The sequence below is a fragment of the Artemia sp. Qi Xiang Cuo genome, chromosome 3 (assembly GCF_049724085.1).
Source record: "Artemia sp. Qi Xiang Cuo chromosome 3, ASM4972408v1, whole genome shotgun sequence".
Lineage (NCBI taxonomy): Eukaryota > Metazoa > Arthropoda > Branchiopoda > Anostraca > Artemiidae > Artemia > Artemia sp. Qi Xiang Cuo.
The window spans coordinates 12,456,508-12,477,107 of NC_142796.1; the positions used below are offsets into that span (position 1 = coordinate 12,456,508).

The 20,600-nt window shown below is 40.1% G+C and overlaps 1 protein-coding gene across 1 annotated transcript in view; it reads right to left on the reverse strand.

Moving 5' to 3' along the window:
* LOC148953773 (carbonyl reductase [NADPH] 1-like) overlaps positions 1 to 17,788 on the reverse strand; it is a 94,386-nt gene extending 76,598 nt beyond the window's left edge. Inside the window, exon 1 of the mRNA XM_089085894.1 lies at positions 17,415 to 17,788. Coding sequence (XP_088942020.1) covers positions 17,415 to 17,788 — 374 coding nt within the window. The remainder of the gene's footprint in view (positions 1 to 17,414) is intronic.
* Positions 17,789 to 20,600: the final 2,812 nt, after the last annotated feature.

A 20,600-nucleotide genomic window follows, 5' to 3' on the forward strand; every position in this document is an offset into this window, starting at 1 on the left:
TTTCATATCTGCTGGAGGTTAAACAACGGATGGGGGACAAAATAGGGATGGGTTCAGATACAGTACGTGGCAGGCGGAGTCTGGATAGGGAGTGTCTTTTAGGGGAAATGTTTTCCGTGCGAGGGTTTATTATTGCATTTTTTGCAAAACGGAGGCCCAGCGTTCCTCTCCTGTGCTCAAAAGTTTCCAGCTTGACCTTTTTTAGAAGGAGTGAATATGGTACCAAAGTTTCTTTAACAATTATTCTTAGGGCTCTTTTTTGAATAGATTCAATTTTATCTGATTCATCACGGGAGATGCCAGGATGCCAAACTGGACAAGCATATTCAAGATGCGGGCGGACAAAGGAAGTATAAATCTTTAAAGAATGGGATGGGGGGATATTAAATTTATTCAAGAGCTTAAGGAGAGACATGGACGCATTAGCTCTACGGACAATATCTTTCACGGGGATATCCCACTTTAAATTAAAGGAAATTGTAACCCCAAGTAATTTAAAGGAAGACAGAAATATCTGGGGGGATAGGGTCAAGGAAGGCGGGAATGGATTTCAAGAAATTTATCGTCATTATATTTGATTTAGTGGAATTTAATTTCGTATTTAGGTTCTTAGCTTCATCCGAAATGTGGGATAGAATTTCAAGGGGGTCTCTTTTAATATTCCTGTGACATACTTCGAGAATCGTCAAGTCAACCACGTATTTCCACCTTTGGGGGAATTCCTTACCAATATCGTTAATCATGACTAGAAATAAAAGCGGTCCCAATAAGGTTCCTTGAGGAATTCCACAATATATAGGGAGGGGGTTAGAGAAAATATTTTTGTATTTAACAACTTGGGATCTATTTGAAAGAAACGATATAACAATATTTACTAACAGAGGATCAAGTTTAAATTTAAACAGTAGTGAACGAATTAGGCTGGTGTGGTCAACCAGGTCAAAAACTTTTTGGAAATGAACTAAGACAAGGTTCAGCCAGACATTTGGTTTATCAAGGTTACTTACGATGGTATGCATTAAGTGCACAAGGTAATGGGTGGTGGAAGTTTTCTTTAAGCTACCAAACTGCCGGGTGTCAATACGCGGACAAATTTTATCTTTAAGCCAGTCACAGAGGAAACCTTCATAAAGTTTGGAAAAAACAGAAGTGAGCGTAATGGGGCAAATGTTGGCGAAAGTCAGACTGGCGCATTTTTTAGGGGCAGGTTTTATAAAACCTTGTTTCCAGCAACTTGGGAATTTACCAAATTTTGTGATGTGGTTGAAAATATTTGATAAAGGTTCAGCAATTTTGTTCAAAAAGGATTTAATTAAGTCAACTGGGATGTCGAAGGGACAAATACTTGATTTTCTAAGCTTAAGAATTTTATTTATAACATCAGAGGGAGAAATAAAGGGGAAGAAAGTATTGGAAGGAATAGTTGGACTTGAGCCAGTGAAAGGGGGGAAACTTTGCACGATGGAAGCAAGGTACAAGTTCAGATCGTTGGCAGTCTTATTAGGGGGTTCAGGGAGATGAAAATCAATTTTGGAAGGACTTTTTCCGCATATTTCTTTAATTTTTCTGTACCATTGCTTGGGCTTGTTAGAATATAGATCTTTGACTTTATTATTATAATAATTAGAAGCTGCTTTTCTTAAATTTTTCTTTAGGAACTTCCTTAGACTATTAGCCTGAGTAATGCAACCTTCATGGAAAGAAATGATTTTTTTTCTTATAAGTTTTTTAAAAGACTCAGTAACATAAGTCTTATCTGTAGAACACGTTTTAAATTTTTTCTCAGGGAAGTGGAATTCGTAATTACTCCTCAATAGAATTTGGAGGGACAAAGCCATGTAGTCAACGTCATTTGTTTGATACACAGTGGACCAATTTTCAGTAGCAATCCAGGAGCCAAAATTGAAAAGTCCTGAGTCAGTGAGAGGTCTATAAGCGGTTTCAGTTCAGTAAGCGGTCACCCATCAGGAAAATTTCTGCATTTGGGTATTTTGATAGTACAAAGTAAGCACTTGCATGTAATTTTTCGATAAAATTAATTTTGTCAGCGGATCTCTGATTAGGGGAGTAATAAAAACAACAAAGGACAATTAAATTAAAAGGACGCGGCAAGACTTTAGGTCGAACACACACCCACATAACTTCATCAAAGGGATTAAGACACGGAATTGAGATTTCACTTGGATATAAATCATTACGGATAAAGAACAGAATTCCGCCACCTTTCTTACAAAGAGGGTGGTTTTCTGGTCTGAGTTTAATAAATTGATAAAAATTGTTAATCTTTAACAGGTGCAAATTTTGAGCTTGAACTTCAGTAATAGCGATTACATCTAATCTATATATTTTAGAAAGGGTGTCTAATTCATTGAGTTTTTCAAAGTTAAGGCTTTCAGCGTTGCTCAACAAAAGTTTGGGGAATCGAAAGCGACTTGTGAAGGTACCGTTTTTACACTTTACTTTTTTCATATCACATATGCGGTCAGGGGTTCTAGTGGAATTCTTGACGGGGGCTAAACTTGGATAGTGAGATCAAGGGACAGGGGGATCAAATCTATATTTTTCAAATACAATTGTATTTATTTGAGCAGGTACTAGCGGAGACTCTAAACAGCGGTAACTATTTGAAGTTTTAGAAACTCTGCATGGGGGTGTTAAAAGAGGATCATTCTGCCTGCTTACTCTTAAACCAGAGTCATACTGGTAGGATAGCCAGGGGGGATAAAGTGCAAGGGAAGGGAGAAAGGTTTCCTGGTGATCTGGGAATAAGTCAAGTTGGAAGTGTTCTTTAAATGGGGGGGTCGGGGGGCAAGATGATGCTGAGGGATGGAAGTACGGTGGGGGGTCTCTGAGTGGGGCGGGGTTGGGTATGTTTTGGCAAATAACGGGTGGAGTCCAGAACCGGCCGGTAACTTCTTGGATGCACGGAGAAGAAAGGAGTCCAAAGGAAGTGGATTTTTGGGAGGAATATGAGTGAGGGGTGGTTTGGGGATGGTCCGAATTGAGTGAAGTGATTTTGGGGGTTGGACTGACTGGGCACGCGTAGGTACTTGGGGCCGAGGATTGTTTCGAGGGAGGGAGTCCTTTGGTATACTGCTCTGTATCGGGTAGGCAGGGGGATAAGGCTGAAAGTCGAATGGAACACGAACAAGGGGAGGGGGGTCGTGAATACTTTCGGCGTCGCTCTTAAAAACGTTTGGTTTTAAACCTGCGCTTCAATCCTGAAGATGCATGAGCAAAAGTACACGACTTATCAATACAAGATAAAACAGAACAAAGATCAACATGGTCAAAAATACACTTATAAGACACACAAACTCCCGAAATAAACTGACGACAAATATGCAGAAATTTGCATTGTTTTCGAAACTTGCAGAAACCACTATCAAAATGCTTGTAGATCACATTTTCCTTTCTGCTTATTTTTATATTTATTTCACTTTTATCCTTCACTTTCGTAATTTTTTCAAAGATAATAAAAATGTCATCGTCTGGTAATGACTTCTCCATAACCTTTTTGTTTAATTCATTATCACCTGATAATTTATGTGAAAAGTCACTGGACTATTCACGAACTCAAGGGCGTCATCAGTAGTCATACTACACGTAGGTATTTGTATACTCTCATGGGATACTCTGCAATTAATGCTGGATTTGATGAACTCTGATAATTGATTCCCTATTGTAATAATAATTGCTTCATTGTTTTTTAAATCCTCTTGTAATGAGATGAATTTTGATTTGAGTGTTCCTTAATTTTTTTCTGGACTGCGAGGTTCCTCTTTAATCATGAGATTCTTTGATTACAGTCAGATGACATATTCACTCCTTTGTTTAAATCACATATAACATTTATTAAGTAGATTGTTACCAATTTTTTGGTCATTGAGAAAAAAAACAACTTGTTTTTTCAAATACTCTTTTGCTACTTCATGCTCTGAATTCTTAGTAGAGATGGGGGTGTTACTCGTGACGGGAGTCCATATATGGGCATAGAGTCATTAGGGAGAATGATTGCGTAATCGGTCAATGACCTCTTTCTCCAGGTGTGTTTTTGGCACGCTCTTAGCGAATGCCAAGGTCAATGTTGTTATTGTTGTTTTTGGCACGCTCGAGGCGAATGTTATGATCCAGAAATAGTAATTGTTAGTGTTTCCGAGGCAAAATGCCAAGGTCAATGTTGTTGTTGTTTTGTACAGAGTCATTAGAGGGACCACGTGGGTAATGGGGTCAATGTTGTTATCGTTCGAAGCAAAGTGATTCACACGTCCTTCCTGTTCGAGGCGGATGTTATAATCCAATTTGTTGTTGTTATTCGAGCCAGATGTTATGAGGTTCCGAGAAACAGTTAATGACATTTCCTTCCTGTTCGAGGTAGATGTTATGATCTAGAAATAGTATTTGTTGTTGCATCCGAGCCAAATGTTACGAGTTCCCGGGAAACAGCTATATCCCACTTCTCAGCCAATCAGCGACTCAGATACATCCCCCTTCTCAACCAATCAGAGGGCTTTGTTTACATAGCAATTCGACCTTGATATTTCGTATATAACAGGCATGCAATGCGATTCAATTATCAGAAACTATTTTGACACAGTGCAAACAACCTGACAATGGATAGAACAATTAACATAATTGATGAGCTTGAGGCCTTGGCCGCCGCAATTAGCAATGTAAGTGCATTTTTATTTTCAAAAGAATTTTCCTTGGACATCCTCCAATATATTCAGCTAAAACGTAAATATATTCCTCTACCCCCCCCCCCCCACCATTGTTTTACAATCCCAAATTCTCGCAAAAGAAATAGCATTTCAATAAATTCCTTCCCTCTATATTTCCAGCTAAATCCCTCCACCATTGTTTTACAATCATATTCTAGCAAAAAGAAATAGCATTTCAATAAATTCATTCCCTCTATATTTCCACCTAAATCCCCCCCCCCCCATTGTTTTACAATCATATTCTAGCAAAAAGAAATAGCATTTCAATAAATTCCTTCCCTCTATATTTCCACCTAAATCCCCCCCCCTGTCTTACAACCCCAAATTCTCGCGAAAAGAAATAGCATTTCAATAAATTCCTTCCCTCTATATTTCCAGCTAAATCCCTCCACCATTGTTTTACAATCATATTCTAGCAAAAAGTAATAGAATTTTAATAAATTCCTTCCCTCTATATTTCCACCTAATTCCCCCCCCCCCCCACCATTGTTTTACAATCATATTCTAGCAAAAAGAAATAGCATTTCAATAAATTCCTCCCCTCTATATTTCCACCTAAACCCCCCCCTCCACCATTGTTTTACAATCCCAAATTCTCGCAAAAGAAATAGCATTTCAATAAATTCCTTCCCTCTATATTTCCAGCTAATTCCCTCCACCATTGTTTTACAATCATATTCTAGCAAAAAGAAATAGCATTTCAATAAATTCCTTCATTCAATATTTCCAGCTAAAAGCGATCACTTACCTTTGTCAATTTTTAATGAAAATGCCGTTCTGTTTTGACATAGCGCGAGGCCTAAAATTAGCAGTCACCCTTTTTCCGGTTTACAAACGCGGTCAAGTCAAAGGGTTTTGGCTGTCAAATTAAAACACTTTGAGGCAATTGTAATAATTTGGCGCAGACGCAATGCGCTATTTGGAGAAGAGAAACAGATTATTTTCAAATCTAGTTTATCAATATATTTAGGGCATTATGTGAAAGGGGGACAATACATTGCTTCTAACAGCTTCGTTGTAAGTAAAAGTAAGGGGGATTCTGTGTATAGACATGTACGCCCATTGACAAGAAAACTAATGTGTAAATTTATAATCTTTTCAAGCCTTCAATAAAACTTCTTTTATATTCCCGGGCGTGAATCCAGGATTTTTGTTCAGGGGGTTAGCGCTTTTATTAGAAATAGAAAAGATTATTTCTTCTTAATAATTTATTGATTTTATATATAAAATTTGAATAAAAACTAGTAAGATATGCCTTTCGCTTGAATAAAACGCATGATTAACTCTATGAGTGGGTAGACTTAATTTTCCTAAATTTAGGGGGAGAGAATATGGGTTTTGTGCTTTCTTAGTGATAAACTAAACAAAATTATGTTTAATAACTTTCCTTCTTTAAAAAGGGAGAAATTATTTTAATACTAAATTTTCTTCTCTTCTTTTTAAGGCAAATTATGAAGAATTTGCGGACACTGCATTGATGGGGCCTATGTCTGACGCAAATAGCGAAGAATGCATGCCCCCTCCTTCCAAGAAAGCGAGGGCCAATAATGCGCCCCCTGCCATGCAATATGATCGCTGGCCAAAACCCCCCAGCTCCACACTGCCTGCCCAAGTGCAGCCACCTACGCAAGCCACTCTTAATCGAGCCACAATGCTGTCTGGCAGAAAGTTAAAGAGAGAGTGGGTGAATAGCTTCAACGCCGAAGCCCCACCTACACAAGCTTTTTCAAGGGGCTCAGAAGCTACCCTGGCCGCACAAGTCACAGCTCCTGTACAAGAAATTAACGTCACCAGTCCCTTCGCCCTCCAACATGCACTACCTGGGCCTTCAAGAGCTGACCCAGTCACGCAAGAACATAGCGATGCCGCTTCGTCCACCTTCATTCATGCGTTGCCTGGGCCTTCGGGGGATGCCCCACCTACACAAGGTCAGGAAGTGACCCTCCAGCATGCACTATCTGGTCCTTCGGGCATTCAAATACTACCCTCGGATTATACAAATGTAAGTATTTTTTCTTCAAACTATCTATTTCTTCCATTGTTTTCAACCCAATATAAACTTATCTCAGCGGGATATATCTAAATGTAATTTTTTGCAGAGAAACCACTCTTTTCTAATCTTTACTGTTTTCTCTGCTATTATCACATATATTTTAGATACCTTTGAAACTGAATGCTCTTTTTCACGTAATTTTAGAGAGAGATTATTCCATCTGTCGCATATTGACGTTCTAATTTACACTGAATATTTCTTCGTGCCAAAGATTTTAGCGAGGGGAAACCGACTTAACGGTTCAATCCTGGAACACTCGCGCGGCGGCTTACAATAATTGCGAGATAATGAAGCGTACGCCGAACCTATCCCACGGGATTATAGGTAAAATGGTAATTCGGCAGTATATGAAAATTTTTCAACTTTTTTGGGAATTTTTTTACATGGCCGGGAGCCGCGGAGCCGGTGGGCCCGGGAAGCGCTGTGGGGCAAGTTTAGGGAAGCGCCGGGGGAAGCACCACGGGTCAGGGAAGCGCCACGGGCCAGGAAAGTGCCACAGGGATGTGCCGTGAGTCAGGGAAGCGCCAGGGGACGTGCCACGGGTCCAAGAAGCGCCACGGGTCCAAGAAGCGCCACTGGGATGTGCCACGCGTCAGGGAAGCGCCACGGGTCCAAGAAGCGCCACGGGTCCAAGAAGCGCCACGGGTCCAAGAAGCGCCACGGGGATGCCCCCCCCCCCCAAAAAAAAAAAAAAAAAAAAAAAAAAATTAAAAATCCTATGACATATCTTAGAATATCTTCAGTTGAATTAAGCAATAATAATCCAAATTTTAAAAGCAGTAGCGATGATTTGAACACTTTGAAATAAGCTATTTTTTTCATTTATAGGTTGTCCTGGTCCCCTACTCGCCGTCTAGTGAAGAAGGGGAAGAAGATGCATCTTTGGAGTCCCCCAACAATTTAACATGGGACAACTCTATTGAAGTACCTGACAATATTGATGAGTTTTTAGATTATTTTTTTAAAGTAGATAATAGTGCAGTTGAACTGGTAGACTTGAGCCAAAATACCTTGCAAATTTTAGACGATTTTACCCGGGAATTGACAGGGAACCCTCCTCCCACTGATTACCCACTTCAAACAACTGAAGTGGAACAGAGTCCGAATATTGTTGAACAACTTGGGGGAGGGGGTACATCATTCCCTGAATTTCAATTATCGAACACAATTTTGACTAATATAGTTGTTTTCACTGCAACATTCGGGGATCCCTTTAATACACTAATGGGGGGAAATTTTGTTTTGGATCCTGTAGAAATAGTGCAAGCCTATGTAGACAAAAGTCGTGCACTACTGGAGAAACACAGACAATGGTGGGGGGTAGGGATTCAATTAAGGTTTCAATTGTTTTAAAGGTTTTTTATTTGAATGAGGGGAAAAGTGAGGTTTACTATCATTTTATACATTCCGAGATGCGCATAATTTATCCAAATTTAGAAAATTTTGAGGGTGTTTTTAGTGAGTGGGTAGGGCAAATTATCGCGCATCTCGAGAACTATAATGAAAATGGAAGTGGGTCAGTAGTTTTATTCATTGAAAATTTAAGTGTAAATATTTGTAAATTTAAGAAAGATTTTATTTTCAGAGGGGGACTTAGGGACAAGGGTGCAGTTTTAAAATATAATCCAGATCTAGTGGGCTGTAAAGGTGTCCAGAAGATCTGTTTTGAAACAGGTCAAATGTATTTCAAATATGCTTTCAACATCTCAGCATACAAGCCTCTAGTACATCACGCAACCAAGACGAATACAGATTATTGGGCTATACACGGGACGAACGGCTCCCATTTCCAAATTGTATAATCCTCATGTCTGGTGGGGAATTATCCAGTAAAACTGAGATCTATTTATATGTTCGAAAGGGACAATGTCCACTTAAATATCGGTGTTACTGTGGTACAGTATGACACAGAATTTAAAGACGGGGCTCGTTTTAAAAAGAAGGGGGTGGTCTTCCCCGTAAGGGGCCCGTCAGTTGATTTGGTTAAACACTGGGTTTGGTTATTATACACGCCACCTAGTCAACCGAACACAATCGGTCATTTTAACCCAATCACTGACATTAGTAGAGTTCTGGGGGGTGGTAAGCATAATGGGGTACGTTTCTACTGTCCAACATGCTTGTCACAATTCCGTAGTGATATGAAACTACGGGGTCACATGAGACACTGTAGACGGCATGGATATCAGACAGTGGAAACGGTTTCAGGGGATAGGGCCATTTTACGTTTTAAAAATTTTCAGAATACTCTTCTCCAATGTAACAAATTATCTTTGGACTGCGAATCTAAGCTGGTGGAGGTGAATGACCCACAATATCCAAACCGTATCAAAGAACACCAGGCCATTGCAGTCTCCTATGCCCATGCGCAAAGAGACAATTCTAATACCATGCGGTTGTTAGAAGTAGTAGAAACATTGGATGAGGGAGATGAGTGCATGGTCAAGGCATTGACTAAATTGATTGGCACGGCTAATGGTGCTATTTCTCGTTTGAGAAATACGCATTATCCAATGGGGCTGTCTGCAGAGGATCGTCTCGCGATTAAAAATCAAAAAATATGCTGGGTATGCAAGGGGGAGTTTGTAGAGGAGGATAAGGGGACTAAAGGGAAAAGAGGGGGAGGGGAAAGTCAGAGACCATGACCACTTGTGGCAGGAAATATCATCTGGGGGTAGTAATTTTAGAGGGGTAGCACATCAATCATGTAATTTAAACGTTAGCCAACAGTTTTTTATTCCTGTTTTTATTCATAACTCTAACTATGACTTAAAATTTATTTTACCGGCACTGGCACGTATGCATAGGGAGGGAGGGGGAGTAGATAGTCCATGGGTGAATAATTCATTTACCTATAACATCATTCCCAAATCGGCCGAGAAGTTGTTGCTTCTCGAACTGAAATGGCAGGTAGTGGATAATGAGCGTACGTGTTGGAATAAAATTAGGTTTTTAGATTCTTTTAGTTTTTTCCCCAAATCCTTAAGTCAACTAATTCAAGTGCAGAAAAGCGACAATTTTGATAGCTTTCCCTTGCTTAAACAGCACTTTCCAGACAGTGAAATGTATGACTTATTAACCAGCACAGGTGTCTATGCATATGATTATTACTGTTCGGGCGCTCGCTTAAGCGAGGAGAAACTACCTCCAATTGAAGCTTTTCACAATTCACTCACCAACAGTGAATGCAAAGTAGAGGAGTACGAGTTTGCCAAGAAGGTGTGGGCTCAGGGGGATTGTAAGAATGGGTGGGATTATTGTAGACTGTACTGTGCCAGTGACGTTCTAACTCTGTTGTATATATTCTGTAAGAATACAGACCAGATCTATTCAGAGTTTGGACTAGATCTCGGATATTATTTTTCTACACCACAGTTAGTAATTGATTTAATTTTAAAAATTAGCAGGGAGGACATAGGGCTAATCACTGATGTAGACCAACACCTTTTTGTAGAGCGTTCAATGCGGGGAGGGTATGTTTTTCACGGGGACCGCGTCTTATCAACCGATCCGAGCGGACAAAGCACCGGTGTAAAGTCAAATGCAGTGTTCTTGGACATGAACTCATTGTACCCCTCGGCAATGTCCCACTACTCTTTGCCGTGTGGGAACTATCAATGGCTTGAGAATCCTTGTGAATTCCCCGACATTAACACCGTCGAGGACAATGGGCCACAAGGATGGTTCTTTGAAATTGACGGTCACATTCCACTGGCCCTTCATGACGCAGTCAAAGATTTTGTCTTTCCCTGCATCAATTGACCAGTGACAAGGGACTCGTTGAGCCCCTACAATCGATCAATGGTTGAGGATATGGGGATGCATTAGACTCCCTCTAAACAAAAACTAATTGCTGATTTGGACCCTAAAGAGAATATCGTTGTTCACCATGTGCTAATGCACTGGATGGTGAACAATGGTTTCAAAATCACCAAAATACATAGGGTCCTTCAGTTCAATCAGTTTCTGTTTAGAGGGAGTCCAATGCATCCCCATATCCTCAACCAATGACCGATTGTAGGGGCTCAACGAGTCCCTGGTCACTGGTCGATTGATACAGGGAAAAGCAAAATCTTTGACTGAGTCGTGAAGTGTCAGCGGAATGTGACCTTCAATTTCAAAGAACCATCCTTGTGGCCCATTGTCCTCGACGGTGTTAATGTCGGGGAACTAACAAGGATTCTCAAGCCATTTATAGTTCCCATACGGCAAAGAGTAGTGGGACATTGCCGAGGGGTATAACGAGTTCATGTCCAAGAACACTGCATTTGACTTTGCACCGGTGCTTTGTCCGCTCGGATCGGTTGATAAGACCCGGTCCCCGTGAAAAACATACCCTCCCCGCATTGAACGCTCTACAAAAAGGTGTTGATCTACATCCGTGAGTAGGCCTATTTCCTCCCTGCTAATTTTTAAAATTAAATCCATTACTAAATGTGGTGTAGAAAAATAATATCCTATATCTAGTCCAAACTCTGAATAGATCTGGTCTGTATTCTTACAGACTATATCCAACAGAGTTAGAACGTCACTGGCCAAGTACAGTCTACAATAATCCCACCCATTTTTACAATCCCCCTTAGCCCACACCTTCTTGGCAAACTCGTACTCCTCGGCTGTGCATTCACTGTTGGTCAGTGAATTGTGAAAAGCTTCAATTGGAGGTAGTTTCACCTCGCTTCAGCGAGCGCCAGAGCAGTAATAATCATATGCATATACACCTTTGGTTGTTAATAAGTCATACATTTCACTGTCTGGAAAGTGCTGTTTAAGCAAGGGAAAGCTATCAAAATTGTCGCTTTTCTGCACTTGAATTAGTTGACTAAGGGATTTGGGTAAAAAACTAAAAGAATCTAAAAACCTAATTTTATTCCAGCACGTACGCTCATTATCCACGACCTGCCATTTCAGTTCGAGAAGCAACAACTTCTCGGCCGATTTGGGAATAATGTTGTAGGTAAATTAATTATTTACCCATGGACTATCTACTCCCCCTCCCTCCCTATGCATACGTGCCAGTGCTTGTAAAATAAATTTTAAGTCATAATTAGAATTATGAATAAAAACAGGGATGCAAAACTGGTGGCTAACATTTAAGTTACATGACTGATGCACGACCCCTCTAAAATTACGGCCCCCCGAGGCTCTGTCTGACCCCCCGTGGGCCTGGGCTCTGCCGTTCCCCCTCCCCCTCTTTTCCCTTTAGTCCCTTATCCTCCTCTACAAACTCCCCTTGCATACCCAACATATTTTTTGATTTTTAATCACAAGACCATCCTCTGAAGACAGCACCACTGGATAAGGCTTATTTCTCAAACGAGAAATAGCGCCATTATCCGTGCCAATCAGTTTATTCAATGCCTTGACCATGCAATCGTCTCCCTCATCCAATGTTTCTACTACTCCTAACAACCGCATGGTATTAGAACTGTCTCTTTGCGCGTGGGCATAGGACACTGCAATGGCCTGGTGTTCTTTGATACGGTTTGGATATTGCTGGTCATTCACCTCCACCAGCTTAGCTTCGCAGTCCAAAGATATTTTGTTGCATTGGAGAAGAGTATTCTGAAAATTTTTAAAACGTAGAATGGCCCTATCCCCTGAAACCGTTTCCACTGTCTGATATCCATGCCGTCTACAGTGTCTCATGTGACCCCGTAGTTTCATATCACTACGGAATTGTGAGAGGCATGTTGGACAGTAGAAACGTACCCCATTATGCTTACCCTCCCCCAGAACTCTACTAATGTCAGTGATTGGGTTAAAATGACCGATTGTATTCGGTTGACTAGGTGGCGTGTATAATAACCAAACCCAGTGTTTAACCAAATCAACTGACGGGCCCCTTACGGGGAATACCACCCCCTTCTTTTTTGAACGAACCCCATCTTTAAATTCTGTTTCGTATTGTACCACTGTAACGCCGATCTTTAAGTGGGCATTGGCCCTTTCAAAAATGTCAATGGATTGTAGCGTTACTGGATATTTTCCTTCTAAGCATGAAAAATCTACAACTGGGAAATCGGACCCTTCCTTCCCATGTACAGCCCAGTGATCTAAATTCGTCTTAGTAGCGTCATCTAGCTAGAGGCTCGTAATGCTGATATGAGGAAAGCATACTTGAAACACTTTTGATCTGTTTCAAAACGGATCTTCTGGACACCTTGACAACCCTCTAGATCTGGATTATATTTTAAAACTATGCCCTCATCCCTATGCCCCCCTCTTAAAATAAAATCTTTCTTAATTTTACATATATTTACACTTAAATTTTCAATAAATAAAAAACTACAGAGCCACTCCCATTTTCGTTATAGTTCTCGAGATGCGCGATAATTTGCCCTACCCACTCACTAAAAACACCCTCAAAATTTTCTAAATTTGGATAAATTATACGCATCTCGGAATGTATAAAATGATAGTAAACCTCGCTTTTCCCTCATTCAAATAAAAAACCTTTAAAACAATTGAAACCTTAATTGAATCCCTACCCCCCCCCCACAATTGAATTTGTTTCTCCAGAAGTGCACGAATTTTGTCTACATAGGCATGCACTATTTCTACAGGATCACAAACAAAATTTCCCTCCATAAGTGTATTAAAGGGATCCCCAAATGTTGCAGTGAAAACAACTATATTATTTAAAATCGTATTGGACAATTGAAAGTCTGGGAATGATGTATCCCCTCCCCCTACTTGTTCAAAAATATTCAGACTCTGTTCTACTTCAGTTTTTTGAAGCGGGCAATCAGTGGGAGGAGGGTTCCCTGTCAATTCCCGGGTCAAATCATCAAAAATTTGCAATGTATGTTGACTCAAGTCTACCAGTTCAACTGTACTACTATCTACTTTAAAAAAAATCATCTAAAAACTCATCAATATTGTCAGGTACTTCAATAGAGTTGTCCCATGTTAGATTGTTGTGGGACTCCAAAGATGCATCTTCTTCACTAGACGGCGAGTAGGGGGCCAGGACTACCTATAAATGAAAAAAATAGCTTATTTCAGTTCTCAAATCACCGCTACTGCTTTTAAAATTTTGATTATTATTGCTTAATTCAACTGAAGATAATCTAAGATCTGACATATGATTTATTTTTTTTTTTTTTTTTTTTTTTTTTTGGGGGCATCCCCGTGGCGCTTCTTGGACCCGTGGCGCTTCTTTGACCCATGGCGCTTCTTGGACCCGTGGCGCTTCCCTGACTCGTGGCGCATCCCCGTGGCACTTCTTGGACCCGTGGCGCTTCTTGGACCCGTGGTGCTTCCCCCGGTGCTTCCTTGACTCATGGCGCATCCCTGTGGCACTTTCCTGGCCCGTGGCCCTTCCCTGACCCGTGGCGCTCCCCCCAGCGCTTCCCTAACCTTGCCCCACAGCACTCCCCGGACCCATCGGCTCCGGGCTCCCGGCCGTTTACATAATGTCCCAAAAAGTTGAAATATTTGCTTAGACTGCATAAGTCCAAGTTTCTCTCTAATCCCGTTCTATAAGTTCGGTGAACTCTTCATTAGCTCGAAATTATTGTAAGCCGCCGCGCGAGTGTTCCAGGATTGAACCGTTAAGTCGGTTTTCCCTCGCTAAAATCTTTGGCACGATAGAAATATTCAGTGTAAATTAGAACGTCAATATGTGACAGAGGGGATAATCTCTCTCTAAAATTACGTGAAAAAGAGCATTCAGTTTCAAAGGTATCTAAAATATATGTGATAATAGCAGAGAAAACAGTAAAGATTAGAAAAGAGTGGTTTCTCTGCAAAAAATTACATTTAGATATATCCATGCTGAGATAAGTTTATATTGGGTTGAAAACAATGGAAGAAATAGATAGTTTGAAGAAAAAATACTTACATTTGTATAATCCGAGGGCATTATTTGAATGCCCGAAGGACCAGATAGTGCATGCTGGAGGGTCACTTCCTGACCTTGTGTAGGTGGGGCATCCCCCGAAGGCCCAGGCAACGCATGAATGAAGGTGGACGAAGCGGCGTCGCTATGTTCTTGCGTGACTGGGTCAGCTCTTGAAGGCCCAGGTAGTGCATTTTTGAGGGCGAAGGGACTGGTGACGTTAATTTCTTGTGCGGGAGCTGTGACTTGTGCAGCCGGGGTAGCTTCTGAGCCCCTTGAAAAAGCTTGTGTAGGTGGGGCTTAGGCATTGAAGCTATTCGCCCACTCTCTTTTTATCTTTCTGCCAGACAGCATTGTGGCTCGATTAAGAGTGGCTTGCGTAGGTGGCTGCACTTGGGCAGGCAGTGTGGAGCTGGGGGGTTTTGGCCAGCGATCATATTGCATGGCTAGGGGGCGCATTATTGGCCCTCGCTTTCTTGGAAGAAGGGGGCATGCATTCTTCGCTATTTGCGTCAGACATAGGCCCCATCAATGCAGTGCCCGCAAATTCTTCATAATTCGCCTTAAAAAGAAAAGAAGAAATTAGTATCAAAATAATTTCTCCCTTTTTAAAGAAGGAAAGTTATTAAACATAATTTTGTTTAGTTTATCACTAAGAAAGCACAAAACCCATATTCTCTCCCCTAAATTTAGGAAAATTAAGTCTACCCTATCATAAAGTTAATCATGCGTTTTATTCAAGAGAAAGGCATAACTTACTAGTTTTTATTCAAATGTTATAGCTAAAATCACTAAATGATGAAGAAGCAATTATATTTTATATTTCTATTAAAATCACTAAACCCCAACAAAAATCCTGGATTCACGCCCTGGGAATATAAAAGAAGTTTTATTGAAGGCTTGAAAAGATTATAAATTTACACATTAGTTTTCTTGTCAATGGGCGTATATGTCTACATACAGAATCCCCCTTACTTTTACTTACAACGAAGCTGTTAGAAGCGATGTATTGTCCCCCTTTCACATAATACCCTAAATATATTGATAAACTAGATTTGAAAATAATCTCTTTCTCTCCTCCAAATAGCGCATTGCGTCTGCGCCAAATTATTACAATTGCCTCAAAGTGTTTTAATTTTGACAGCCAAAACCCTTTGACTTGACCGCGTTTGTAAACCGGAAAAAGGGTGACTAGCTAATTTTAGGCCTGCGCGAAATGTATGTCAAAACAGAACGGCATTTTCATTAAAAATTGACAAAGGTAAGTGATCGCTTTTAGCTGGAAATATTGAATGAAGGAATTTATTGAAATGCTATTTCTTTTTGCTAGAATATGATTGTAAAACAATGGTGGAGGGATTTAGCTGGAAATATAGAGGGAAGGAATTTATTGAAATGCTATTTCTTTTGTGAGAATTTGGGATTGTAAAACAATGGTCGGGGGGGGGGATTTAGGTGGAAATATAGAGGAAGGAATTTATTGAAATGCTATTTCTTTTTGCTAGAATATGATTGTAAAACAATGGTGGGGGGGGGGTTTAGGTGGAAATATAGAGGAAGGAATTTATTGAAATGCTATTCCTTTTGCTAGAATATGATTGTAAAACAATGGTGGAGGGATTTAGCTGGAAATACAGAGGGAAGGAATTTTTTGAAATGCTATTTCTTTTGCGAGAATTTGGGATTGTAAAACAATGGTGGGGGGATTTAGGTGGAAATATAGAGGGAAGGAATTTATTGAAATGCTATTTCTTTTTGCTAGAATATGATTGTAAAACAATGGTGGGAGGATTTAGGTGGAAATATAGAGGGAAGGAATTTAATGAAATGCTATTTCTTTTGCTAGAATATGATTGTAAAACAATGGTGGAGGGATTTAGCTGGAAATATAGAGGGAAGGAATTTATTGAAATGCTATTTCTTTTTGCGAGAATTTGGGATTGTAAAACAATGGTGGGGGGGGGGGGGGTAGTGGAATATATTTACGTTTTAGCTGAATATATTGGAGGATGTCCAAGGAAAATTCTTTTGAAAATAAAAATGCACTTACATTGCTAATTGCGGCGGCCAAGGCCTCAAGCTCATCAATTATGTTAATTGTTCTATCCATTGTCAGGTTGTTTGCACTGTGTCAAAATACTTTCTGATAATTGAATCGCATTGCATGCCCGTTATATACGAAATATCTGGGTCGAATTGTTATGTAAACAAAGCCCTCTGATTGGCTGAGAAGGGGGATATAACCGACTCGCTGATTGGCTGAGAAGGGGGATCTAGCTGTTTCCCGGGAACTCGTAACATTTGGCTCGGAAACAATAACAAATACTATTTCCGGATCATAACATCTGCCTCGAACAGGAAGGAAGTGCCATTAACTGTTTCTCGGAACCTCATAACATCTGGCTCGGAAACAATAACAAATGCCATTTCTGGATCATAACATCTGCCTCGAACAAGGAAGGAAGTGTCATTAACTTTGCCTCGAACGATAATAACATTGATCCCATTAACCACGTGTTCTCCCTAATGACTCTGTACAAAACAACAACAACATTAACCTTGGCATTTTGCCTCGGAAACAATAACAAATACTATTTCCGGATCATAACATTCGCCTCGAGCGTGCCAAAAACAACAATAACAACATTGACCTTGGCATTCGCTAAGAGCGTGCCAAAAACACACCTGGAGAAAGAGGTCATTGACCGATTACGCAATCATTCTCCCTAATGACTCTATGCCCATATATGGACTCCCGTCACGAGTAACACCCCCATCTCTACTATTCTTCTCTAACTGGGAATTGTATTTAGCTCGGAGATCAGCCAGCTGTTTGATATGTTTAACACAGTCGACACAAGGGGGGACTTGGAAAGCTTGATTTTTTGAAACTGATTTCGGGGTTGTAGGTTTTGTGACAGACTTGGGTGTAGAGCGTGGTTCAGAGCCAGGGGGTAGAGAAAGTGGTGATAAAGGTGGTGCGGGGTCCTCATTCAAAGAATGGGGGGACTGGCAGTTTAAACAAAACCACTCACCACATTGTTTTCTCTCCTTAATAGAAATGCCTGCACATTTTGGATGAAACCACTGTTGACACCGACTGCACTGCACTGTTCCACTGGAGGCACGAAGTCTGCACTCAGGGCATGTGAATTTCATGGGCCTTGACATAATAGTGAAACAATAAATCCAGTTAATATAGCTCGAAACAGGTCAATGACTGAAACTTGGATTATAATAACTTCCAAAAACGGGTTTCAAAAATTTAACCCGGCATAGGTGTTAACAGGTCAAATGCCAGAAAGTGACTATAAGTGACAAATAAGGTTAATTAAGACAAGAGGGCATGTCTGATCCTGGATATCCTGAATACACTGCTAAATGTGCACTGAGATTTGTGAAAACAGGTCCACCGCGTGGAATATTTGCATAGCCAGCCCCATCCATCCCCTAGCACCCCTAGATACACACCTGACCCCCTAATAATCTTCCACCAGCAACGTATTAATATTTACCAAGGGAAAATACTTCCCAAGAAAACCAAGACTCTATAATATAATATTTACTTAATCAACTCCACCACCATAGTCAACCGAAGACTGACAGGGTAATACAAGACACTCGGGTTTATAGTATTGCCGTGATTGTTTTTAATAATAAATATCCCCCTCTGGTAGTGTATAATATTATTTTCAAGCTAAAATTTTGGAAGAATAACGACCTCCCAGGATACTATAAAATTCATAGAATCCAGAATGAGAATTTAAGAGAGATTTTCGAGAAACAGTTTAATACTAAAATGAAGGGTTTAAAATTTGACAATTTGGATGATTGTTGGAATAATTTAAAAGAAATTTATTGTAAAATTGCTGAAGGTGTCTTAGGGATGAAAGCTAGGGTTCCAGCTAAGAACATTAGTGAAATAGCTTTATGTCTAAAAAAAGGAGAAAGGAATTGTACAAGAATTGTCTGAGTGATAGATCATATGAAAACAAATGGAATATAAAGAAAATTGAGAAATCCTAAGAGCATGAACTAGAGTGGTTTGAAGCGAAGACCATGTATATAATTGCCAAGGATCTGAAAGATACAGCTAGACGGCATAATAGTAAAATAGTGTAGTGGCATGTTAATAAATTGAGAGGGAGTAGTCAATCTGGTTTTTGGCCCAGCTAAAGACAGGAATGGGGCCAAAATTAGCGATAAGGAAAGAATTAAAGAGAATTGGGCAGAGTGTTTTGAAGATTTGGTAAGCCGAGAATGAGCTTCTTGAAAAGATTCAGATGCAAATGAACTCTCTTATGATACCTTGGAATTTAAGGAAGAGTTGTTTTCCGAGGAAAAATTAATCAAAGTAATAAAAGGATTAACAAATAATAAGGATCCAGGTGCTGATAGGGTGGTAAATAAGTTTCCTAAATATGATGGCTTAATTAATGTTTAGAAGAATAAGGCACTAAGGCTAGGAATAAGTAAAGATGGAAAGGTGACGTTGGGTAATGAAAAAATTGATCAGGTGGGAAGCTTCACTTACCTTGGTAGCATAATTAGTAAAGATAGTGGGAGCAGTGAAGATATCAAAAGTAAAATAGCGAAGACTAAGGATGTTTTTTTTTTCACAGTTAAAAAGTTTTGAAGAACAGGAGGGAAAGTCTGCAAACCAAGATTAGAGTATTGGAAGCTACAGTGATGACAGTGGTTAAATATGGTCTTAGCGCCATGACTCTGAAGTATGGGCGTTCCGAAACTTGAATTAAGATTTGCTAGATGTTTTCCCGAGAAGTTGCTTAAGGATTGTCGTGGGCACCCGGCTAACTGACCGTATTTCAAACAAGAGGCTATACGAAAAATATGGTTCAATACCGCTCTCTCGGGTTATAATGAAAGAAAGTTTGAGATGGCTAGGGCACGTTGTGCATAAGGATCCGATTCTTTTGATGTATCTACTGGTATTAAAATTCCGTTTTTTAGCGTTTCGGTTATATTGGAGGATTATTGTGCGGGGTCACCACTTTTAAAGGCAAAAATGGCGCAAAAAGGTTGCTATGCCACTTACTCAAAGGGGAGAACCCCTTGTCGGCCCCAAATTAGTGGGAATTCCACGGTTACTTCAACAATTCCGTATACTAACAGCATCGGATGGGCTATGGCCACATTTAAAGCCAAAGTTTACCGATAAGATTTTCTAACTAACCCTTTAGTTTCGACTTAAACTGAAAAGGTAAGAGAGTACATAAAAATCTTACTGTATTAACAATCACGCTGTATAAAAAGAACTGATTCAAAAATGAACACTTCCTCCCGGCCCGCTAGCCACATGCAGCGGCGGGGGGTACGAGGGTGGTAATGAATCTTTCCAGCCAATCCTTGGACTTACTAGTCTACTGGCCGATCTCCCTAACTGCGCAATTTTTCCCTCGTGGTCTATTAAACACGTACGTAATTAAGAGGACCCAAAATGGCGTCAAAAAATAATAGGAAAATTAATATTTATTACTTAAGGAAGGAAAATAATTAAGGGGCCAAAAGAAATGAATCTGGGAGGGACATTTATCTGACAAAACTGGGACCAAGGGTTCCAACACCTCCCTCCTAAGATAAATTGCCCACATCCCCGTTGGATAGGCTGGAAATTCAAACACAATCAAATTAAAATAAATTAAATTAAAATAAACACTAAATTTAATTTTAATCTCCCTCTGGTCTTCCAGGTCTTCCAGGTTCATTTTTTCCAGAGAGTTCCTGCCGTGCGAGGGTATCTGCCTTTCCGAGTAGTATAGAGTACTATGAAGTTTTCCTCTTCTTTCAGCGTCTTCTCTTCCTCCTTCATTGGAAACAATTGTAGGATGTCTTCCTCGAGAGTCAAAGAAATTCATTGTGCACAGCACAATCAAAAACAAAAATTTTCTTGCTGTCACGAATTTACATTTGAGAGGAGCAGAGAATCAATTTCTGGCACAGGTGATGATGCCAGCCATCGTGA